The following is a 22653-nucleotide window of genomic DNA, read 5'->3' on the forward strand; positions in this document are numbered from 1 at the left end:
AAGTGCCAGTAAGCCAGCAGGAGCAGCCAGTCAGAAACTCTACCTGTGGTTACAGGGTCATCTTATAACCCAGTACCAAGGGAGCTGCAATGCTACATCCATCGCCCAAAGTCTCCATGAGGATCAGCAACCTTTCACCGCACTTACTCGCACCACCTCGGGAACTCTTAGAAAGACCAGCTGATTTGTTTCAAAAAGACTCACACCATTGACTGTCAAGGAGAAATACCACGGTGTGAAACATTGATGCCACATATTTAATTCACTTGTGCAGAAATTAAATGGTAGAAATTTGTTCGAGTGTAAGCTCAACTGTTCATTTCATGAGTTGTATTAAAATAGTAGCAGACAGATTAGTGGGTATGCATGGTAGTTGAGGTACAGCAGATGTTAATGGAGGGCATGTGTTGATTGTGCCACTGTATTATAAACAATAGGCCAGGACTGTAGGTGAAGGGCTCAGATTACTCACTTCAGTAAATGTCAACGATTGGAGCATGAGCCTTCTTTGCTATAACTTGCCTTCATCCATTTCTTCCTTCACTTTCTCATCCAGCTTTAGTAATGCCATAGGAATTCCCAAAGGAATTTTTGACACAGGGAAAGGCTGAGCCATATAGAAATGAGGGTATTTGTGTAATAATGAATCTGCTCTTCAAACTGCTTTGCATAACAATCTGGGACAATAGGGAGTTTATCATTTCATTTCAGATGCTTCCAATAGGCATTCATACATGAGATGGTGTGAGAAACTGCTTTCTTGCATACACAACATGGGATTGTCTGGTAGAAATCCACTCCTAAGGGGGTGGTAGCTGGATAATGAGTAGTTATACTGGGCAACCCAAGAGCAGGGAAGGAGTAAGGGGAAGAATGGCCAAAATTTCTATCCAGGGAGAACACAAAAAGAACAAACACCCACTTTTGCAGGTCTGTTGAAAAAAATTCTGCCAAAGGAAGTAATATGAATTTTAGCTTCGTCCAGGTTCACTGCTTTCTTCCATCAACGATTACATTCAGTATGAATCATTGAGTGAAACTCGATGCATGGCTGACAGTACAATTACCAGTTACACCAGAACTGGTACTGAGCACTTCAGCTACAACTGTGGCTCCAGACTTAACTTAGTAATAACTTCTGACCCCCTGACTTTTACACTTCCCTCTGGTGGCCTAGTCATTTACTTGACAGATTGGAACTCTAGGTTCTTTAGCTGCTGTGTGAGCTCTCAGTGGGAGGTACAATGTCTGTGGGCATTGGTGAGAAAGGTTCTAATCAGTTTCACGTTGCAGAAATTATCCTCATCCTCGGCTCTCACTGAACCAATGAAACTTCTCATGAACATGGAGCAGATTGAGAGCTGGACTTTGTGATAACTCACCACTGATTTAACTGACAGCACATGAAGGAAGGCATTCCATTTTATTTTATTAATCTGATGTGTATTGTGGGAGTTCCGTTGTGGATGTGAAATCTCCCAGTTGGTTAATGTCCTGGGTGTGAGTTATTTCTCATATTGTTTCCCAGAGCTGAAAGAGCCCCAGTGATACAGTAATTAGACAGCAATGTTCTGTTTATTATCCCGGTTCACTTTGAGGTCTGATATGGAATGTATCACATGATTTAGTTAGTTGGCGTATTGCTGAGCAGTGATAACATCACGAACACTAGTATAATAAGCTATAGTATGAAATACTAATGATTAAACAATAAACTACTTTCTTATATTTAATTGTGAAACATAATGCTTTAAAATTAAACAGTTTAAGCCATGTGGTATTTTCCTCATGTTTACCACCTTCCTTTGCCCCGATATTTCCGTCCGATCTTCAGTTTTCTTATAACATCTGTAATTTAATCAACAAAACTAATTCAGTAACACGTTCCAATATTTTCCGCTGAATATTAGTAACCACTTTTCTAAGAGTTTTTTGGTGAACATTATTTAGTTAGTGAATGAGCCGAAAATCTCTCCTCAGTGGAATGAAAGTGACTGTTTGACTTGGAGCATGTGTAGAACGGGGCTGATATCGGAAAGGACGTGCGTTTCCCACGGGATATTTATGGTGCCACCTTTGGGTTAATCGTTTAATTCTTGAAGTGTCCACTTGCTGTGACCAATAACAAAGTACAGATACATGGAACGTTTATAACTCTGTTCACACACAGCTACGTGAGTGAAGGGGAGTTTAAAAGAAATTGGGACTATTGGTTTCATCCTCACACACAAAGATTTATCAAGTCCTCTAATAATGGTAAATGCGAGGAACACAACACTCAATGATTCTTACAACCTATACCCTGGACAGTACAGTCTTTCTATAAGTTGAAAAAGCTCTCTTGGGGTTATTGACTAATGGATTCCACAGGTCTTGTATTCGGTTCTTCGCTGTCATTATAAAAAATTTCAAAATAATGTAAAATTTGCTAGTGATACCAAATGTGTGTCCAAAGCTACAGGTAAAGGAGATTCTGGAACACGTTCAATCATTGCAGGGGAACAATCAAAGAAAAAATAGAATGCTGAACTATATAGCCGAAACAGAAGAGTACAAGGCAGACAAAGTCATGCTTAAGTCGAACTGTGCTCTGGTCAGACCACACTTTGAGTACTGCATCCAGTTCTGATCTCTGAGACACAAGGAAGACATTCAAATCATGAAGGCAGTTCAGAAAAAGAGTCTGATCCCTGGTGTCAGAGAATTGAGTGATGAGGAATGACTGGAGAACTATTCAACCTTGATAGGAGGCATCTGAGAGGTGACCATATATAGAAAATAAGATATAGAAGATAATATATAGAACAGAAAAAAATAAATCCATAATATTACTTAAAACAAAACCATCACAATGGACCATATCAATATTTATGGTTAGGTTAGTAGGTTAGATTGGTGGCTGAAGACAAGGGGCATAAAGGGATATGGGAACTGGGCAGGCATATGGGATTAGGAGTACTGCTCACATGTAGGATAAATACCAACACAGACCACTTGGGCCGAACGGCCTATTTACAAGTTGTAATTTTATGGAATTCTGTGACCACAGAAAAGGGACAAAAATAAGCACAACTTACTCTTCAAAAAGTGACAAATAATCTCTAGTGGTACTTACTAAATCTGTATTTTACTCTCTCCAGTCGTTCCTTCTTCCTTCTGATCTTCGGTGGGATGTTCTTCTGTTCCTATCACGTCCCCACCGATAACGTCTCCACCTACCACGTCCCCACCTATTATGTCCCCATCTACCACGTCTCCGCCAACGAGGTTCCCACCAACGACGTCTTTTTCTGCAATGCTTATTTCTTCTTTTTTTGCCATGTTTCTAAATTAAAATGTATCATTTATAGCTTCAGTCAAGGGAAAACAAAGGTTATTTTATATAGAGAGTTTTCTAGAACAGATTAAATGTCTGAACAATTCGCCTCGATACTAACTTGCAGTCAGACCTGTCAAGCATCCATTTTTAGACTTCACTTCAGTGTCTCTCCATGGACAGGTTTAAATCTGCATCAGTTAGAAGTATGTCAGCCTGGTTCAGTAATAGAGTTCCTTCCTCTGAGCCAAATGATCATGGGATCAATCCCCGTTGCAAGAGATGAGCATATAATCTAGCCTAACATTTCAGTGCAGTGCTGAGGGAGTGCTGTATTGTTGGTAATGCCATTCTTTGGATGAGATGTAAAACTGAGACCGTGTCTGCTCATGTAGATGGACATACAAGATCCCGGAGCATTATCCGAAGAAGAGCAGGGAGCTCTCTTGGCCAACATCTGCTCCCTCAACCAGCACCACCAAAGCAGATTCATTGCTCATTTATCTCATTTTCTATTTGTGGGACCTTGTCACGAGCAAGTTAGCCACTCCATTGGCTAAAAGAATTAGTGTGCATTGGGGGTTAACCAATCACAGTCATTTGGTTTGAGAAGATAATCTGTCAATTGACATTAGTGGGAGGAATATCACAGGCAGTTCACCAATAATTTTCTGGCAAGCCACCTACTGCATGTTAGGCCGTAGCAGTGACAAGGGAACTTAGATATTTCCATCCAATGTTTCCTCAGGGTGTGATTTCCTATTGATATGGGCCAGAATTTCCTGAAACGATGTAACCGGCAAGTTAAGCCAAAATTTACGCCAATCTTCCTGTCGGAGAGTTACGTAAGAATTCTCTCTGGGAATCACATTAGCATACAGCAGAATGTAAAAACCAGCATCAAATAAAGGGAAATCAGTATAATCAGTCAGGACCCCACGAAAGTGCTGAACTTACACCATATTCCTTTTTAAGTCCCTCTTTATGTATGAAAATTAAAGTTTGAAGCCATCAAACTATCTTTTGTGCATGTTCGGCACAGCACGTTTAAGAAAATGCAATCATGGAAGTTTTTCAATTCTTAATGCAAATCATTCTGATGCCATAAAAATGGATTCTCAGATAAAGCAAATTCATTGTAGGTCCCACTGAAGAGAATTTTGTAAAAATCACTTATAAAGTTACCATAAAGCACCAAAATATAAGTTTGGGCCCTGTTGTGCTTCAAATTATAGGTTTGAATTTACAGTCTGTTCAGAACTGGTGTAAATTCAGGAAATTTGCATGAGCTTCATTTTTTATGGAGGCAGAACTATATTAATGTGCAGTGGAGGGTTTCAGCAGAGGTATCACAGAATCATCGCAAAAGATCAAGGAAATTTGGGCATAGCCTAAGGAAAGGGTGTAAGTGACTTGCACGATCTTTTGCGCTGAAAATCAGCATTACGCCGTACTTACTCTGTTGTTTCAGGAAATTGCAGGTCATTATTTCATTGAGGCTTGGGCTGATAAGTGGCAAGTAACATTTGTGACAGACAACTGGCAGGCAATGACCATCTCCAACAAGAGAGACTCTAACTACCTCCCCTTGACATTTAATGGCATTACCATTGCTGAATCCCCCACCATCAACATCCTGGGGGTCACCGTTGACCAGAAACTTAACTGGACCAGCCAAATAAATACCGTGGCTACAAGAGCAGGTCAGAGGCTGGGTATTCTGCGGCAAGTGACTCACCTCCTGACTCCCCAAAGCCTTTCCACCATCCACAAGGCACAAGTCAGGAGTGTGATGGAATACTCTCCACTTGCCTGGATGAGTGCAGCTCCAACAACACTCAAGAAGCTCAATACCATCCAGGACAAAGCAGCCCGCTTGATTGGCACCCCATCCACCACTCTAAACATTCACTCCCTTCACCACCGGCGCACTGTGGCTGCAGTGTGTACCATCCACAGGATGCACTGCAGCAACTCGCCAAGGCTTCTTCGAAAGCACCTCCCAAACCCGCGACCTCTACCACCTAGAAGGACAAGGGCAGCAGGCACATGGGAACACCATCACCTGCACCTTCCTCTCCAAGTCACACACCATCCCGACTTGGAAATATATCACCGTTCCTTCATCATCGCTGGGTCAAAATCCTGGAACTCCCTTCCTAACAGCACTGTGGGAGAACCTTCACCACACGGACTGCAGCAGTTCAAGAAGGCGGCTCACCACCACCTTCTCAACGGCAATTCGGGATGGGCAATAAATTCTGGCCTCACCGGCGATGCCCACATCCCATGAACAAATAAAAAAAAACTAAATTTAACAAAAAAAATCTGTGATTTACCTTTCTACGGCATTCCTCTGATGATTCACTACTCTCCGATGATGATGTTGGGGGTTGAGTTGACGCTGTTGTTGTTGTTGTGGTCGTGGTGGTGGTGGTCGTGGTTGTTGTTGGTGCTGGAGTTGTTGTTGGTACTGGAATTGATGTTGGTGCTGGAGTTGATGTTGGTGCTGGAGTTGATGTTGTTCTTTCACTGGTTGCAGGCACTGTGGTTGTTGCAAAATTTGTGTTCATGCATTGTTGTTGAACACTCAGGATCGCATCACCTTCAATCCTCACCTGGCTCATGCAAGTAGCAGTTACCTACAGATATAGAGAGTTGTTTGGTAATTCATTACTAGTGTTCCTAAACAGAGTGAATTTTGAAATAGTGAGTGGGCATCAACAATGGAAAATTGAACTAATGGTCACAGGTATGAGTGCCAGGATACTGTTAACATCCAGGAGTTTTATTAACACAGGTCATTGTTTTATCGTCAGGGTAAATGTTACATTGCACATTAATGTGATATTGTGATAGTTCTGCAGTGAGGGAGACTTTACAAGCTGCTCAGTGAGGGGGATCGACTCTGTGTTATTCTTTTTCAGATCCCTGAGCTCCACTGCCACATCTGGGATACTCTGTGGGAAGGGACGGCAGGCCTACCCAAAGACAAATTGTAGATTACAGATGGGACTATGTCATCTGACATCTTTCCCATCCTTAATACCTAAACAACACCAGGCATCAGGAATGCTGTTGCATTCTGATGTGCAGCATTGCTGAAGCTTCAAAAGTGATACGAGATCTATGACTACTATAGGGAATTCGAGTTAAATATCCAAACCTTCCTGTGTATTCTTTAAGCTATTTATAGCATCAACAATTCCCTTCATCAGAGCAAAGAATAAGACTACAGACGAGATAAAGGATGGCAACCAAACAAGCAAAGCAATAAACAACCCCCTTTCTGGAGTACAGCCCTCTTGTCAAGCATTTGTTCGAAACACGTTGCATGAGGTTGAAGGTTAAGATTTGAAGACAGCAACCAACTTGTTTGGTGCTTGCCACAAACTGTTCTCCTTAAATCCCTTTCTTAGTTTCTTGCTCAGGCTGATTCTGATGGTGCAAAGCCTCAATTTCCTGTTTTACTCTGAGCTGAACTTCAAACTCCACATTCGTTCCACTCCTGTAATATTGCTCACCTCTTTTCCAATCTCATCTCCACCCATGCCTTTATCACCTCCAGGCTACATTTCTTCAATGCCTCTGCTACTGGCACCTCAAGCGCAATCCTATGCAAACTCCATCTTATCCAAATTTCCGTTGCTCACGTCCTGTCCTGTACGAATTGTTGTTCATCTGTCATTCCTGTCCTGCTTCCTCAAACCTCAGTCCATTCATTTCAAATCCTTGTGGTCGATTTTGTGTGCCTTCGTCTGCCATTAACGACCTCAAAATGGGGTCAGTAGCCTTACCACCAGGTTAACACCGCTGATGCGGCTGGCTCCATTTTGAAACGGGCCTGTCCCCAAAGCCCCTGTCTATTTCAGGTCTTAGGCCCCCCTTAATATGGAAATCAGGGTCCTATGAGGTAAATAGGAGCCCGAATCCATTTTAGGTAGGAACTGATCGGAGTCTGTGCAGTCTAGGCCACTCCCCAACCACACCTTTGGTTACCTAAATCTTCTCCCCGCTCCTGTTCTGATAGTCTCTGACACAGCCTGTTGCAGCACCTTGGCACGTTTTAAAACTTTAAAGCTGTAAGTATGCAAGTAACTATAAGTCACTGTGCACTGGAAACTTTTCACCTGTCCTAATATCTTCTTATGTGGCTCAGTGTCAAATTTTGTTTGCTAATCGCTCCTGTGGAGTGCCTTCGGATGTTTTACTACATTAATGGCGCTATTTCAATGCAAGTTGTTGTTGTTTTTGTTGAGAAAAGGAGACAGACGCCAGGTAATTTGCAAGAAAAGGGGAGCACGAGTTTGGTGAGGTAACCAAAGGTGTGGTTGAAGTAGTAGCTTTTTAAGGAGGCTTTTGAAGATGAGAGGGTCGCAAGGCAGAAAGATTTGGCAGGAAATTTCAAGAATGTAAGTTCATGCTGACTGACGTAATGTGGAGTGAGACGATGGAGGAATTGGTAACAAGGAGGAGGATTTTGAATTTTTTTTTAAAAATTCGTTCATGGGATGTGGGCGTCGCTGGCGAGGCCGGCATTTATTGCCCATCCCTAATTGCCCTTGAGAAGGTGGTGATGAGCTGCCTTCTTGAACTGCTGCAGTCCGTGTGGTGAAGGTTCTCCCACAGTGCTGTTAGGTAGGGAGTTCCAGGATTTTGATCCAGCGACAATGAAGGAACGGCGATATATTTCCAAGCCGGGATGGTGTGTGACTTGGAGGGGAACGTGCAGGTGGTGTTATTCCCATGTGCCTGCTGCCCTTGTCCTTCGAGGTGGTAGAGGTTGCGGGTTTGGGAGGTGCTGTCGAAGAAGCCTTGGCGAGTTGCTGCAGTGCATCCTGTGGATGGTACACACTGCAGCCACTGTGCGCCGGTGGTGAAGGGAGTGAATGTTTAGGGTGGTGGATGGGGTGCCAATCAAGCGGGCTGCTTTGTCCTGGATGGTGTTGAGCTTCTTGAGTGTTGTTGGAGCTGCACTCATCCAGGCAAGTGGCGATCATTCCATCACACTCCTGACTTGTGCCTTGTAGATGGTGGAAAGGCTTTGGGGAGTCAGCAGGTGAGTTACTCACCGCAGAATACCCAGGTGGTTGGTGAGTAAGTGCCGCTTGATAGCACTGTCGACGACAACTTCCATCACTTTGATGATGATTGAGAGTAGATGTGGCAGTAATTGGCCGGATTGGATTTGTCCTGCTTTTTGTGGATAGGACATACCTGGGCAATTTTCCACATTGTCGGGTAGATGCCAGTGTTGTAGCTGTAATGGAACAGTTTGTCTAGAGGCGTGGCTAGTTCTGGGGCACAAGTCTTCAGCATTACAGCCGAGAAGTTGTCGGGGCCCATAGCCTTTGCTGTATCCAGTGCACTCAGCCGTTTCTTGATATCACGTGGAGTGAATCGAATTGGCTGAAGACTGGCTTCTGTGATGGTGGGGATATCGGGAGGAGGCTGAGATGGATCATCCACTCGGCACTTCTGGCTGGTGATGGTTGCAAACGCTTCAGCCTTGTCTTTTGCACTCACGCGCTGGACTCTGCCTTCATTGAGGATGGGGGTGTTTACAGAACCTCCTACTCCCGTTAGTTGTTTAATTGTCCACCACCATTCACGACTGCATGTGGCAGGACTGCCGAGCTTTTATCTGATCCGTAGGTTGTGGAATCCCTTAGCTCTGTCTATAGCATGTTGTTTCCACTGTTTATCATGCATGTGGTCCTGAGTTGTAGCTTCACCAGGTTGGCATCTCATTTTTAGGTGCACCTGGTTCTGCTCCTGGCATGCTCTTCTACACACCTCATTGAACTAGGGTTGATCCCCTGGTTTGTTGGTTATGGCAGGTTGAGGAATATGCCGGGCCATGAGGTTACAGATTGTGCTGGAATACAATTCTGCTGCTGCTGATGGCCCACAGTGCCTCATGGATGACCAGTTTTGAGCACTCGATCTGTTCTGAATCTATCCATTTAGCACGGTGGTAGTGGCACACAACACGTTGGATGGTGTCCTCAATGCAAAGACGGGACTTCGTCTCTACGAGGATTGTGCGGTGGTCACTCCTACCAATACTGTCATGGACAGAGGCATCTGCGACAGGTAGTTAGTAAGGACGAGGTCAAGTGGGTTTTTCCCTCGTGTTGGTTCGCTCAGCTCCTGCTGCAGGCCCAATCTGGCAGCTATGTACTTCAGGACTCGGCCACCTCGGTCAGTAGTGGTGCTACCGAGCCACTCTTGGTGATGGACATTGAAGGCCCCACCCAGAGTACATTCTGTGCCCTTGCTACCCTCAGAGCTTCCTCCAAGTCATTGCAAATCATTGCACTGGGGGTCAGGGAGCCAGTGAAGGTCAACAAGAACAGGAGTGATAGATAAGTGGGATTCATTACAGGATGAAGATTCAGTTGGCAGAGTTCTGGAATAGTCACTGCAGAGGGAGGCAGAAAGACCATTATTAGAGAGGGAGAAAGAAAGAACCAACCAATGTCATTGGAAAGAAAGACTAAGGCCGAGAGACATCGAGTGCACAACATAGAGTTCCACCTCCAGTGTGTATATCTGACTATCTGTAGAACACGTTTATATACATATAGGTGTCAGCCAACATCTACCACAGTGAAAGAGAAACTTACTAATTCTAAGGGAGTGGGTGATGTATAAGAGGCATGAGTTGGAGGAACATAGAGTTCTCAGAAGGTTGAAGGACTGGAAAAGGTTACAGAGATAGGGAGGGGTGAGACCATGATTTTTAAATTGGAGGCGTTGGGGGATTGGGAGCCAATGCAGGTCGGCAAGCTGATGGGTGAGTGGAACTTAATGCGAAATAGGATATCGGCAGCAGAGTTTTTAAATGAGCTGAAGTTCAGCTCAGGTTCAAATAGGACCCCGTCATTGCAAACAGTCTGGTACAGCCTGAATCATTGGCTGGGAAGGGGAATGGAATCGGTCCCAACGTTACATGGGGGAGGGGGGCGAAGACAAATTGCTTCAATTGTCACAATGTTTAACTGGAGGAAATTGCGGCTCATCCAGGACTGGATGTTGGACAAGCAGTCTGACAACACAGAGGCAGTGGAAGGTTCGAGAGAGGTGGTGGAGAGGTAGAGCTTAGTATTGTCAGCGTACATGTGGAACTTGACGCATGTCATCGGACGATGTCGTCGACGGCAGCATGTAGATGAGGAAGAGGAGGTGACCAAGGATAGGTCCTTGGGAGATTCCAGAGGTAACTGTGCGGAAGTGGGAACAGAAACCATTGCTGGAGATGCTCTGGCTACTATTGGATAGGTAAGAGAGGAACTAATCGAGGCCAGTCCCATTCAGCTACACGACAGAGAAGAGGCATTGAGGAGGATGGTGTGGTCGACTTGTGTTAAAATCAGGGTTGTAGATTATAGTATAATTGCCCTGTCTCTTGTGTTCACTGAGGCTCCAGGCTGACAGCACAGCCTTGCAAAATTACCCCGAAAATGCTGAGACGCAGGTGGGTGATTTATTGGTTTCTGCTGTGTGGGGGCCAGTGAGAAATATCAGCCAATAGAGGACTAAACTTCAAATATTCCATGATTTCATGGTCACTCATTGTGCCATTTTACCATCACACTAAAGCCTCCAATCTAAGGATTAATTACAGCGGAGAAGCAAATGGCAAACTTTGTAATACTCACAGCATTCGGCAAAGGTTTCAGTGCACATTGTGTCGGATCGAGTCCGGAACTTTTGAGACACGTAGTTTCCTGGACATCAATATCTAAATCCAACTGGGTAATGCCTTCTCCAACACTAACCTGACCAAAGGAATAACATTACACTTGTGTCACGCAACAGAAACTTAATGAAGGACATTTGAGATAATACATATCAAAAATAATATGTTGTCAGACAGAAATATTATTATTTTGCTGTACATTATTATGCTCCTGTGATGCACCTTGGGACGTTTTACTGTGTTAAAGACAATATATGTGCAAGTTGTTGTATTATAGTCAGGTAGTAGAAATTTGTACCAAGTTATTGTGATGGTTGTTTGATTTCTCTAAATTATGCAGTGAGCAGAGAGATTCATGGGAATGATTTATTAACATGTTTACATTTATGGTAACACCAATTGATCTCCTCTGGCACTGCACACAGCGATTCAAGGCTGGACAGTGTGGACAATACACTGTAAAACAGTCGACGGCAGAAGATGCTATCACCATAAAATGATCAAACAATATCACAATAAAGTGGAGACCTTAAATCAGAACAGAATGTGTTACTGTTTTTCCAAACCATACTATTACAACACGGAGTGCAGCGGAACACAGAGTGGTCACTTCAGAGTTTGGTAAGTGTGGGAGTTTGGTGAAGTGGGGGTAGGAGGTGCTGCTTTGCCTTGCTTATCCTAACTTTTTCTGCAGAGCGGCGGCGGACCTGAGCAGCAGAAGACTGAGAGTGGGGATAAAAGCAGCAGCAGACCCGCAACAAGAGACAACTACTGTGCGACGTCGCAGGTGAGGCAGGAGAGTCCAAGAGGTGAGGACAATATAAAAGGAGAGACCGAGAGTGGGAGGAGAGTCTGAGAGGTGAACGCAGCGTAAATCTAAGGCAATCATGGCAGCAGAGTTCGCACCCGTGATATGCTCCTCCTGCACTACCAGTGTCCCTGGTGACCATGTGTGCAGGAAGTGTGTCCAGCTGCAGCTACTGGCAAACCACATTTCGGAGTTGGAGCTGCGGGTGGATTCACTGTGGAGCATCCGCGATGCTGAGACTATCGTGAATAGCACGTTCAGTGAGGTGGTCACACCGCAGGTAAAGATTATGCAGGCAGAAAGGAAATGGGTGACCGCCAGGCAGAGTAAAAAGACCAGGCAGGTAGCGCAGGAGTCCCCTGGGACCATCTCCCTCTCAAACAGATATTCTGCTTTGTATACTGTTGGGGGAGATGGCTTATCAGGGGAATGCAGCAAGAGCCAAGTTCGTGGCACCACGGGTGGCTCTGCTGCACAGGAGGGGAGGAAGAAGAGTGGCAGGGCTATAGTGATAGAGGATTAAATTGTAAGGGGAACAGATAGGCGTTTCTGCAGCCGTAAACGTGACTCCAGGATGGTACGTTGCCTCCCTGGTGCTTGGGTCAAGGATGTCACGGAACGGCTGCAGGGCATTCTGGAGGGGGAGGGTGAACAGCCAGTAGTCGTGGTCCATATCGGTACCAACGACATAGGTAAAAAAAGGGATGAGGTCCTGCAAGGTGAATTTAAGGAGTTAGGAGATAAATTAAAAAGCAGGACCTCAAAGGTAGTGATCTCAGGATTACTACCAGTGCCATGTGCTAGTGAGTATAGGAACAGGAGAATAGACAGGATGAATGCGTGGCTGCAGGGATGGTGTAGGAGGGAGGGATTTAGATTCCTGGAACATTGGGGCCGGTTCTGGGGAAGGTGGGACCTGTACAAGAGAGACGGGTTACACCCGAGCAGGACCGGGACCAATGTCCTTGCGGGGGTGTTTGCTAATGCTGTTGGGGAAGGGTTAAACTAGAGTGGCAGGGGAATGGGAACCTTAGCGGGGAGTCAGAAGGGAATAAAGTTGAGAGCAGCAAGAGAGAGGAAGACCCAGGGGAAATTTACAATACAAATAGTACAAACAGTTGTTCAAGAACAAGTGAAAGGGAAAAGCGTAGAGCAGCGGAAAGAAAGTGTACTTTAGACACTACAGATAGAGTGGAAACTAGAAGGCATAAGGCGATTATCCCAGCATCAAAGCTGAAGCTCAGGCTAGGGTGTGTGGCCCAACTAAGAGTTCTATATACAAATGCACGGAGTATAAGGAATAAATTAAATGAACTACAGGTTCAAATTCAAATTGGAGGGGATGACATGAAAGCTATCAGTGAGACATGGCTGCAGGATGGTCAGGAATGGGAACTAAATATACCGGGTTATAAGGTCCACAGGAGAGATAGGGAAAATGGAAGAGGGGGAGGAGTAGCCTTAATGATTAGAAATGAAATCAATTCAATGATAAAGGAGGATATAACGAGAGGTAAGCAGCCAACAGAGACCTTATGGGTTGAATTGAGAAATAGGAAAGGATCTAAGACTATAGTGGGAGTTGTGTATAGGACCCCTGGCAGCAGTTCTGAAGTGCTTGATTGCATAAATACAGAGATTAGACAAGCGTGTAAGAAAGGCATAGTGGTCTTAATGGGAGACTTTAACCTTCACATAGATTGGGAAAAGCAGACCAGCAACTGTCAGAAAGGTAGCGAATTTCATGACTGTGTCCGGGATAATTTTCTACAGCAGTATGTCCTGGAGGCAACAAGGGGGCAAGCCATACTAGATTTAGTAATGAGTAATGTACCAGATTTAGTTAACGGCTTAACTGTGCGTGAACATCTATCCAATAGCGATCATAACATGATCGAGTTCAAGGTAGTGTTTGAAAGGGAAAAAAGTGAGTCAGCTGCTAAGATTCTAGACTTGGGTAAGGCCGACTTCAATGGGATGAGACAGAGACTGTCCACAGTAAACTGGGCAAATCTGTTAATGGGTAAAACGACTGATGATCAGTGGGAAATGTTTAAAGAAACTTTTAATGAGATGCAGAACTGGTTTATACCCCTGAGGGGCAAGAACTCTACTTGCCAAAAAAAACAACCATGGACAACTAAAGAGGTAAGGGACAGTATAAGACATAAGGAAAGGGCATACAAAAAGGCAAAAAATGGTACAGATCCTGGCGAATGGGAAAGATACAAAGATCGACAAAGGGTCACAAAACAGATAGTAAGAGCTACAAAAAGAGAGTATGAAAAGAAACTTCCAAGGGATATCAAAACCAATACAAAGAACGTTTATAGTTATATTAGGAAAAAGAGGGTGGTCAGGAGCAGTGTTGGCCCCTTAAAAACTGAAAGTGGGGATATTGTCGTTGACAATGGGGAAATGGCGGACATGTTGAATAATTACTTTGCGTCAGTATTTACAGTAGAAAAACAGGATAGCATGCCAGAAATCCCAAGAAAACTAATATTGAATCGGGGACAGGGACTCGATAAAATTAACATAAGTAAAGCAACAGTAATGAAGAAAATAATAGCACTAAAGAGTGACAAATCCCCAGGACCAGATGGTTTCCATCCCAGGGTTTTAAAGGAAGTAGGTGAGCAGATTGCAGATGCCCTAACTATAATCTTTCAAAGTTCTCTAGATTTAGGAACTGTCCCTCTCGATTGGAAAATTGCACATGTCACTCCGCTTTTTAAGAAAGGAGAGAGAGGGAAACTGGGGAATTATAGACCAGTTAGCCTAACATCTGTTGTGGGGAAATTGCGGGAGTCCATAATTAAGGATAGGGTGACTGAACACCTCGAGAATTTTCAGTTAATCAGGGAGAGCCAGCACGGATTTGTGAAAGGTAGGTCATGCCTGACAAACCTGATTGAATTTTTTGAAGAGGTGACTAAAGTAGTGGACAGGGGAATGTCAATGGATGTTATTTATATGGACTTCCAGAAGGCATTTGACAATGTCCCACATAAGAGACTGTTAGCTAAGTTAGAAGCCCATGGAATCGAGGGAAAAGTACGGACTTGCTTAGGAAATTGGCTGAGCGAAAGGCGACAGAGGGTAGGGATAATGGGTAAGTATTCCCATTGGCAGGATGTGACTAGTGAAGTCCCGCAGGGATCTGTCTTGGGGCCTCAATTATTCACAATATTTATTAACGACTTAGATGAAGGCATAGAAAGTCTTACATCTAATTTTGCCGATGACACAAAGATTGGTGGCATTGTAAGCAGTGTAGATGAAAACATAAAATTACAAAGCGATATTGATAGATTAGGTGAATGGGCAAAATTGTGGCAAATGGAATTCAATGTAGACAAATGTGAGGTCATCCACTTTGGATCAAAAAAGGATAGAACAGGGTACTTTCTAAATGGTAAAAAGTTTAAAACTGTGGATGTCCAAAGGGACTTGGGGGTTCAGGTGCATAGATCATTGAAGTGTCATGAACAGGTGCAGAAAATAATCAAGAAGGCTAATGGAATGCTGGCCTTTATATCCAGAGGACTAGAGTACAAGGGGGCAGAAGTTATGCTGCAGCTATACAAAACCCTGGTTAGACCACACCTGGAGTACTATGAGCAGTTCTGGGCACCGCACCTTCGGAAGGACATATTGGCCTTGGAGGGAGTGCAGCGTCGGTTTACTAGAATGATACCCGGACTTCAAGGGTTAAGTTACGAAGAGAGATTACACAAATTGGGGTTGTATTCTCTAGGGTTTAGAAAGTTAAGGGGTGATCTGATCGAAGTTTATAAGATATTAAGGGGAACAGATAGGGTGGATAGAGAGAAACTATTTCCGCTGGTTGGGGATTCTAGGAGTAGGGGGCACAGTCTAAAAATTAGAGCCAGACCTTTCATGAGTGAGATTAGAAAACATTTCTACACACAAAGGGTGGTAGAAGTTTGGAACTCTCTTCCGCAAACAGCAATTGATACTAGCTCAATTGCTAAATTTAAATCTGAGATAGATAGCTTTTTGGCAACCAAAGGTATTAGGGGATATGGGTCAAAGGCAGGTATATGGAGCTAGATCACAGATCAGCCATGACCTTATCGAATGGCGGAGCAGGCACGAGGGGCTGAATGGCCTACTCCTGTTCCTATGTTCCTATGTTCCTATGAGAACTGAACCCACAGAAACTCGCACGAACCACAAGAACGATGACTCACAGCTGCCAACTCGTTGATCAATATCACAGCACAGCTGAGACAGCACAATTGAATTAATAAATTGATAAAGTAGCAGGAACCACTGATTATGACGTATTTGCCACTTCTGTCTGCCAACCCCCCTACATCAACACACAGAAAGATGTGAGACTGGCAAGATGAATATCCCGCTGGAAATCCCAACAATTTTTCGGAGTGTACAACCAAAGAAAAGTACGCCTCCATGCTGCAGACCTACTTGCTGTGCAACTATTGTAACCATAAGAAATAGGTGCATGAGTAGACCATATGGTCCCTCGAGCCTGCTCCGCCATTCAGTAGGATCATGGCTGATCTTGTACCTCAACTCCACTTTCCCACCCTATCCCCATATCACTTGATTCCCTTAGTGTCCAAAAATCTATCAATCTCAGTCTTCAATATACTCATCGAATGAGCATCCACAGCCCTCTGGGGTAGAGAATTCCTCAAATTCACAACCCTCTGAGTGAAGAAAGATGTCCTCATCTCGGTGCTAAATGGCCGACACCTCATCCTGAGACAATGATCCCTAGTTCTAGACTCCCCAGCCAGGGGAAACAGACTCCCAGTATCTACCATGTCAAGCCCTCTTAGAATTTTCAATTAGATCACCTCTCATTCTTCTAAACTCCAGAGAATATAGGCCCATTCTACTCAATCTCTCTTCATCGGACAACTCTCTCATTCCAGGAATCAATCTAGTGAAGTTTCTTGCACCCCATCCATGGCAAATATATCCTTCCTTGGGTAAGGAGACCAAAGCTGTACACAGTATTCCATGTCTCACCAGAGCCCTGTCTAATTGCTGCAAGAACTCCTTACTCTTATACTCCAAACCTCTTGCAATAAAGGTTAACATACCATTGCCTTCCTAATCACTTGTTGTACCTACATGTTAAGTTTCTGTGATTCATGTGCAAGGACACACAAATCCCTCTGAATACCAACATGTCTTAGTCCCTCGCCTTTTATAAAATATTCTGCTTTTATATTCTTCCTACCAAAGTGGATAATTTCAAATTTCCTCTCATTTTACTCCATCTGCCACCTTCTCACCCACTCGCTTAACCTGTCTATGTCCCTTTGCAGTGTCTTTGCGTCCTCCTCACAGCTTACTTTCCCAGCTAGCTCTCTATCATCTGCAAACTTGGATACATTACACTTGGTCCCCTTATCGAAGTCATTGATATATATTGTAAACAGCTGAGGCCCAAGCACTGATCCTTGCAGCACCCCACTAGTTACAACCTGCCAATCCGAAAAGTAGGGCCCGAAATGTCATTTCCCAGTGGTAATTGCTCTTCAAGATATTGATTGCTTTTGGGAAATAGGCAATTCAACCAGGGCGTACCGAAGGAATGAAAGTTTTGTCATTGGCCCCTCCCCCTGCCCTGATGAAACGCGCAGACATTATCAACTGTGACAACACAAGCAGCACTGCTAATCTAGTGGCCTGAGCCTGCAACTAAATCATGACAGGCAGCTGCAGGTTACATTGGAACGTTTACATACTGATCTCCATTCTAAATGTTAACTTAGGCAGTTTCAATGCTCAATATTGATTTAAAAAGCATGACTTAAAAGTTTTGATAATATGCTAGTGGATATCCTGTCAAGTTGCTCTTCCCCTAAAATTATATGAATAAAATAAAAGCAGTGTTCATTTGATGGTAATGGTGTTCATCGTGTAATTGATCATTTGTGCACAAATTTATTGATTGAATAAAACCAGAGCCGTTTAATCCAACAGGAATCCTATTAATTTTATTAATTAAATAAAATGACTCCTCCGCAATGTATTGATGAAATAAAAGCAGCAAGTATTGTTAAATTAATTGTGCAGCAGCTGGGAGCAGGTTATGATGTGGCATTTACCTGACGAAGGAGGAAGCCTCCGAAAGCTTGTGAATTTAAAATAAAATTGCTGGACTATAACTTGGTGTTGTAAAATTGTTTACAATTGGGAGCAGGTTGGCAGCTATGACTGGGACTGGAGTACAGCTTGAAGACTGGGAATGGACCAAGCTTCAGAAGCAGAGCCAGGCTACAAATACTTTAAAATTATTTTTAATGATTGGCAGCTAGGACGTGGCCAGACAAATTATTTGGGAAAGGTGGACGATGCAGGGAGAAACAGAGGGCAGGCCCTGGGAGAAAGAGGAAGGGAGTGGGTCTGGAAAAAATTCCCAGCAGGGAGGCAATTCCTGTTTGGAGAAAGCAGTAGATGCGGGGCTGGCAATCAGAAAGAAACAAGTCTCGGCTGGATGGCAGACCATCATTACATGGAATTACATAGAATGTACAGCACAGAACCAGGCCATTCGGCCCAACAGGTCCATGCCGGTGTTTATGCTCGACACTAACCTCCTCCCTCCTTACTTCGTCTAATCCTATCAGCGTTTCATGGGGGAAAATGGGGAGTGTTTGAAGGTAAATGGGACAGGCCATAAAAAGTTTTAAACAAAATCAAAAAGTTAAAATGTGCCCGCAGCACACTCCCAAAATTTGTAGATTCAAAATATAAGAAAAATAAGATGCCAGATGAAGTCAAGAGACTCAAGCATCAATGCATCTAGTGGACAAAGCCTGCAACTACCCTGTGACAGGCAACAGACACCATACCAAAATTGCATTCTAAAATGTTGATATACCATTTTAACATTGTAAATTTTAAAATAAAAGCATGACCAAAATTTATTCGAACAAGAACATAGTGAGAGAGGAAGTATTAAGGGGTTTAGCATCTTTGAAAGTAGATAAATCACCAGGCCCGGATGCAATGTACCCCAGGCAGTTAAGAGAAACAAGGGAGGAAATAGCAGAGACTCTGACCATTTTCCAATCTTCTCTGGCTACAGGTGTGGTGCCGAAGGATTGGAGGACTGCTAACATTGTACCATTGTTTAAAAAGGGAGAAAGAGACCGACCGAGTAATTATAGGCCAGTCAGTCCAACCTCGATGGTGGCCAAATTATTGGAATCGATTCTAAGGGACAGCATAAATTGTCATTTATAAAATACAGGTTAATCAAGGACAGTCAGCATGGATTGGTTAAGGGAAGGTCATGTCTGACTAACTTGATTGAATTTCTTGAGGAGGTAACAAGGAGGGTCGATGAGGGTGACACATTTGATGTAGTCTACATGGATTTTAGCAAGGCTTTTGACAAGGTCCCATATGGCAGACTGGGCAAAAAAGTAAAAGCCCATGCGATCCAAGGGAAAGTGGCTAGTTGGATCCAAAATTGGTTAAGTGGCAGAAAGAAAAGGATAATGGTTGATAGGTGTTTTTGCGACTGGAGAGCTGTTTCCAGTGGGGTACCTCAAGACTCAGTACTAGGTCCCTTGTTTTTGTGCTATATATTAATGATTTGGACTTGAATGTGGGGGGCTTGATCAAGAAGTCTGCAGATGATACAAAAATTGGCCGTGTGGTTGATAGTGAGGATTAAAGCTGTTGACTGTAGGAAGATATCAAGGGAATGGTCAAGTGGGCAGAAAAGTGGCAAATGGTATTCAATCCTTAGAAGTGTGAGGTAATGCATTTGGGGAGGGCAAACAAAGCAAGGGAGTACACAATAAATGGGAGGATACTGAGAGATGTAGAGGAAGTGAGGGACCTTGGAGTGCATGTACACAGATCCCTGAAGATAGCAGGACACGTTGATAAGGTAGTTAAAAAGGCATACAGGATACTTTCTTTTATTAGCCGAGGCATAGAATCTAAGAGCAGGAAGGTTATGCTAGAACAGTATAAAACATTGCTTAGGTCACAGCTTGAGTACTGCATTCAATTCTGGTCACCACATTACAGGAAAGATGTGATTGTATCAGAAAAGGTACAGAGGAGATTTACAAGGACGATACCAGGGCTGGAGAATTTTAGCTATGAGAAAAATTGGATAGGCTGGGGTTGTTTTCTTTGGAACAAAGGAGCTGAGGGGAGATTTAATTGAGGTATATAAAATTATGATGGGACTAGATAGAGTGGATAAGAAGGACCTATTTCCCTTAGCAGAGGGGTCAGTGACCAGGGGGCATAGATCTAAAGTAATTGGTAGAAGGATTAGAGGGGAGCTGAGGAGAATTTTTTTCACCCAGAGGGTGGTGGGGGTCTGGAACTCACTGCCTGAAAGGGTGGTAGAGGCAGAAACCCTCAACTCATTTAAAAAGTGCTTGGATGTGCACTTGAAGTTCCGTAACCTACAGGGCTACAGACCAAGTGCTGAAAAGTGGGATTAGGCTAGATAGCTCTTTCTCAGCCGACACAGACACAATAGGCCGAATGGCCTCCCTCTATGATTTCAATGATACTATGATTTTTAAGAAGTAAGGTTTGTGGACAGGAAGTGTACACCTTATAAAATATTTTAATAATATACTTGTCCATCTCTCGTGGCACTGCACAAGGATAGTCATCATTTGGCACATTCTTCATATGTGTAATCTCATTCACTTTTAAAGAGTCCTGTCAATTCTCCATGAAAAAAGTACATGATGGAAAATTCTTATTGATATAAAAGTGAAATTTGAGATGGAGCCAACACAGCACCTCAACAAAATTCCAATCAGCAGGGTAATAGCTAAGCTGGACCTAAAAATTAGCCAATTAAAATTATTTTAAACTTATGTAATTTAATATAAGTAAATTAACAAAGACAAGCAGCCAGTCAATGGGCAGCAGCAGAGATAATTCAAAGAAGTACCATTTTGAGAAATAATTTTTATGATATGTTACTTTTCATTGTAGAAACAAAAATAATTTTTTATAATCTAAGTAGGCAGGCAAATACAGCCAATAGTGAGAGAGGCAGCAGGAAATGAAAAGGGCAGATATATCAGTCAAGGGCAGGATGATGGAGGAACAATTAAAGAGCGATTTGAGGAGCAAAGCACATTTCAAGGCTGGACAGAAATGAAGCAGGAACAGTGGAGTCAAATTGGAGGTTGCAGCAAATGTCGGGCAAGTGAGGTGGGAAACTCTCACCACAGCAGGGAGGCAGCAGCGATAGCACCATACAGCGGGAGACATGAAGAAAATTACCTGACAGTATGGAGGATTTCTGAGGGGAAAGTGGAAGATCGGACTGGAAAACAAGAAGCAGTAAGGCTCAACCCAAAGTTTGAGCACCACAGGGAAGAGGCGGGTGGGTGACTGATCACAGGAATGAGAAGCATGGATGGGGACATTTGAGAGGAAGTTTGAAACATACATATAAAAATATAAATAAAAAGTTACAAATTTGAGAAACTAAATGACTCACTTCGACGGCCAGAACAGCAAGATGGTGGAGATGGACTTCAGCAAATTAAGAATTACTCCACAGCGGTACCTGGTGGCCAGAGCTGGTCACTACAGCCTCCTGGAATGGAACTCCAGCCTCGCAGCAGTTATTTTTACATAGGATTTTAGAGCACAGAAATAGGCCATTTGGCCCAACATATCTATGCCAGTGCTTATGCTCCAGGTGAGCCTCCTCCACCTTACTTCATCGCACCGTATCAACATACCCTTCTATTCCTTTCTCCCTCATGTGCTTATCTCACTTCTCCTTTTGCCACTGGAAATGTTATGTCAACTTTTAAACTTGAAATTACCTCTCTAAACATCATAATTGGATCTCCATATCAAGCTTCCCCGAAGGTGAATGGGAAGCTCGATATGGAGATCCAATTATAATTTCAAGTTTAGAAGCTGACATGAAATAATGAAAAAAGAAATGTGACAACAGGAAGTAGTTAGTTGACAGAAAATGCATTCACACACAAGATTTTTAGTAAGATATAGGTAGCTAATTATACCATTTCAAACAGTGTGGATTGGATTCTTCTAAAAGACGACAAATTATTATTTTCTATCTCAACAGTGGTTTGATTCTCAAAGTAAAGTACAATGCAATGCAACAGAAGAAATTCATAGTAATAACATTTATATCTGGGCAAGAGAAAACAATCAGTTGGATTTGATGGTACTTACTCGTTTTACTTCACACCTGGTCACACGGAAGAGGTTACTAATTGTGGAATCTTCATTCACCTTTGTAATCGTAGCATTTAAAACTATGTTAATCCTTGAAAAGGTAATACCGCTACATGACTGACCTGAATCAAAAAGCAATGGGGTTTAAGGATCAATACATTTTTGAAGTTGCCATTTGGTTTAACATCAACTGATCATCAGAACAACAAATCATACTCTAATCATTGGACAGCACACTTCAATACTTGCCAGAACAGTAGAGGATCTGGACTGCAGCAAAAATGAAGATCATGAGTTTCATTTTGCCTGTATGGATTAATGGAGGACACTTCTAGTTCGTTCTTCTCTCTGTCTGTTGTCTGGTTCTGTTCAATGTTTATATACTTCAGATCATGCAAAACAGCAGCGCAAATTATGGAACAATGATGTAATCAGACCACAATCACTCCCGTCATTTCCTGCAAAATCTTACCAGTTGGTCTTCTAAAAGTATTATTGGGTGTTGCAATATGTTTTGTAAGGAATGATGTGTGTCAATTTCCAGTTTCATAATCAATACATTCCAGGCTGCTAATTATTTTGGTAACCTTGCAAATTATTTATGAT

The 22653-nt window shown here is 43.2% G+C and overlaps 1 protein-coding gene across 1 annotated transcript; it reads right to left on the reverse strand.

The window, feature by feature from the left end:
- Positions 1 to 1321: 1321 nt before the first annotated feature.
- Positions 1322 to 22414, reverse strand: LOC137323364 (secreted phosphoprotein 24-like). The gene is made up of 6 exons (XM_067986851.1): positions 22297 to 22414; positions 22045 to 22169; positions 10981 to 11100; positions 5656 to 5958; positions 3116 to 3325; positions 1322 to 1848 (listed from the first exon to the last, which is right to left on the reverse strand). Exons 1-5 carry the CDS (start codon positions 22346 to 22348, stop codon positions 3128 to 3130), a joined length of 798 nt encoding a protein of 265 aa, XP_067842952.1. The 5' UTR covers positions 22349 to 22414; the 3' UTR covers positions 1322 to 1848; positions 3116 to 3127.
- Positions 22415 to 22653: the final 239 nt, after the last annotated feature.

The sequence above is a fragment of the Heptranchias perlo genome, chromosome 7 (genome assembly GCF_035084215.1).
Source record: "Heptranchias perlo isolate sHepPer1 chromosome 7, sHepPer1.hap1, whole genome shotgun sequence".
NCBI classification, from domain to species: Eukaryota; Metazoa; Chordata; class Chondrichthyes; order Hexanchiformes; family Hexanchidae; genus Heptranchias; species Heptranchias perlo.

Coding starts and splice junctions, on each gene's coding strand:
- LOC137323364 (XM_067986851.1), bottom strand. CDS start 22,348: ATGAAACTCATGATCTTCATTTTTGCTGCAGTCCAGATCCTCTACTGT. Junction 22,170..22,296: donor CCAGATCCTCTACTGTTCTG/GCAAGTATTGAA, acceptor TTTTTGATTCAG/GTCAGTCATGTAGCGGTATT. Junction 3,326..5,655: donor CAGAGGAATGCCGTAGAAAG/GTAAATCACAGA, acceptor ATTTTAATTTAG/AAACATGGCAAAAAAAGAAG.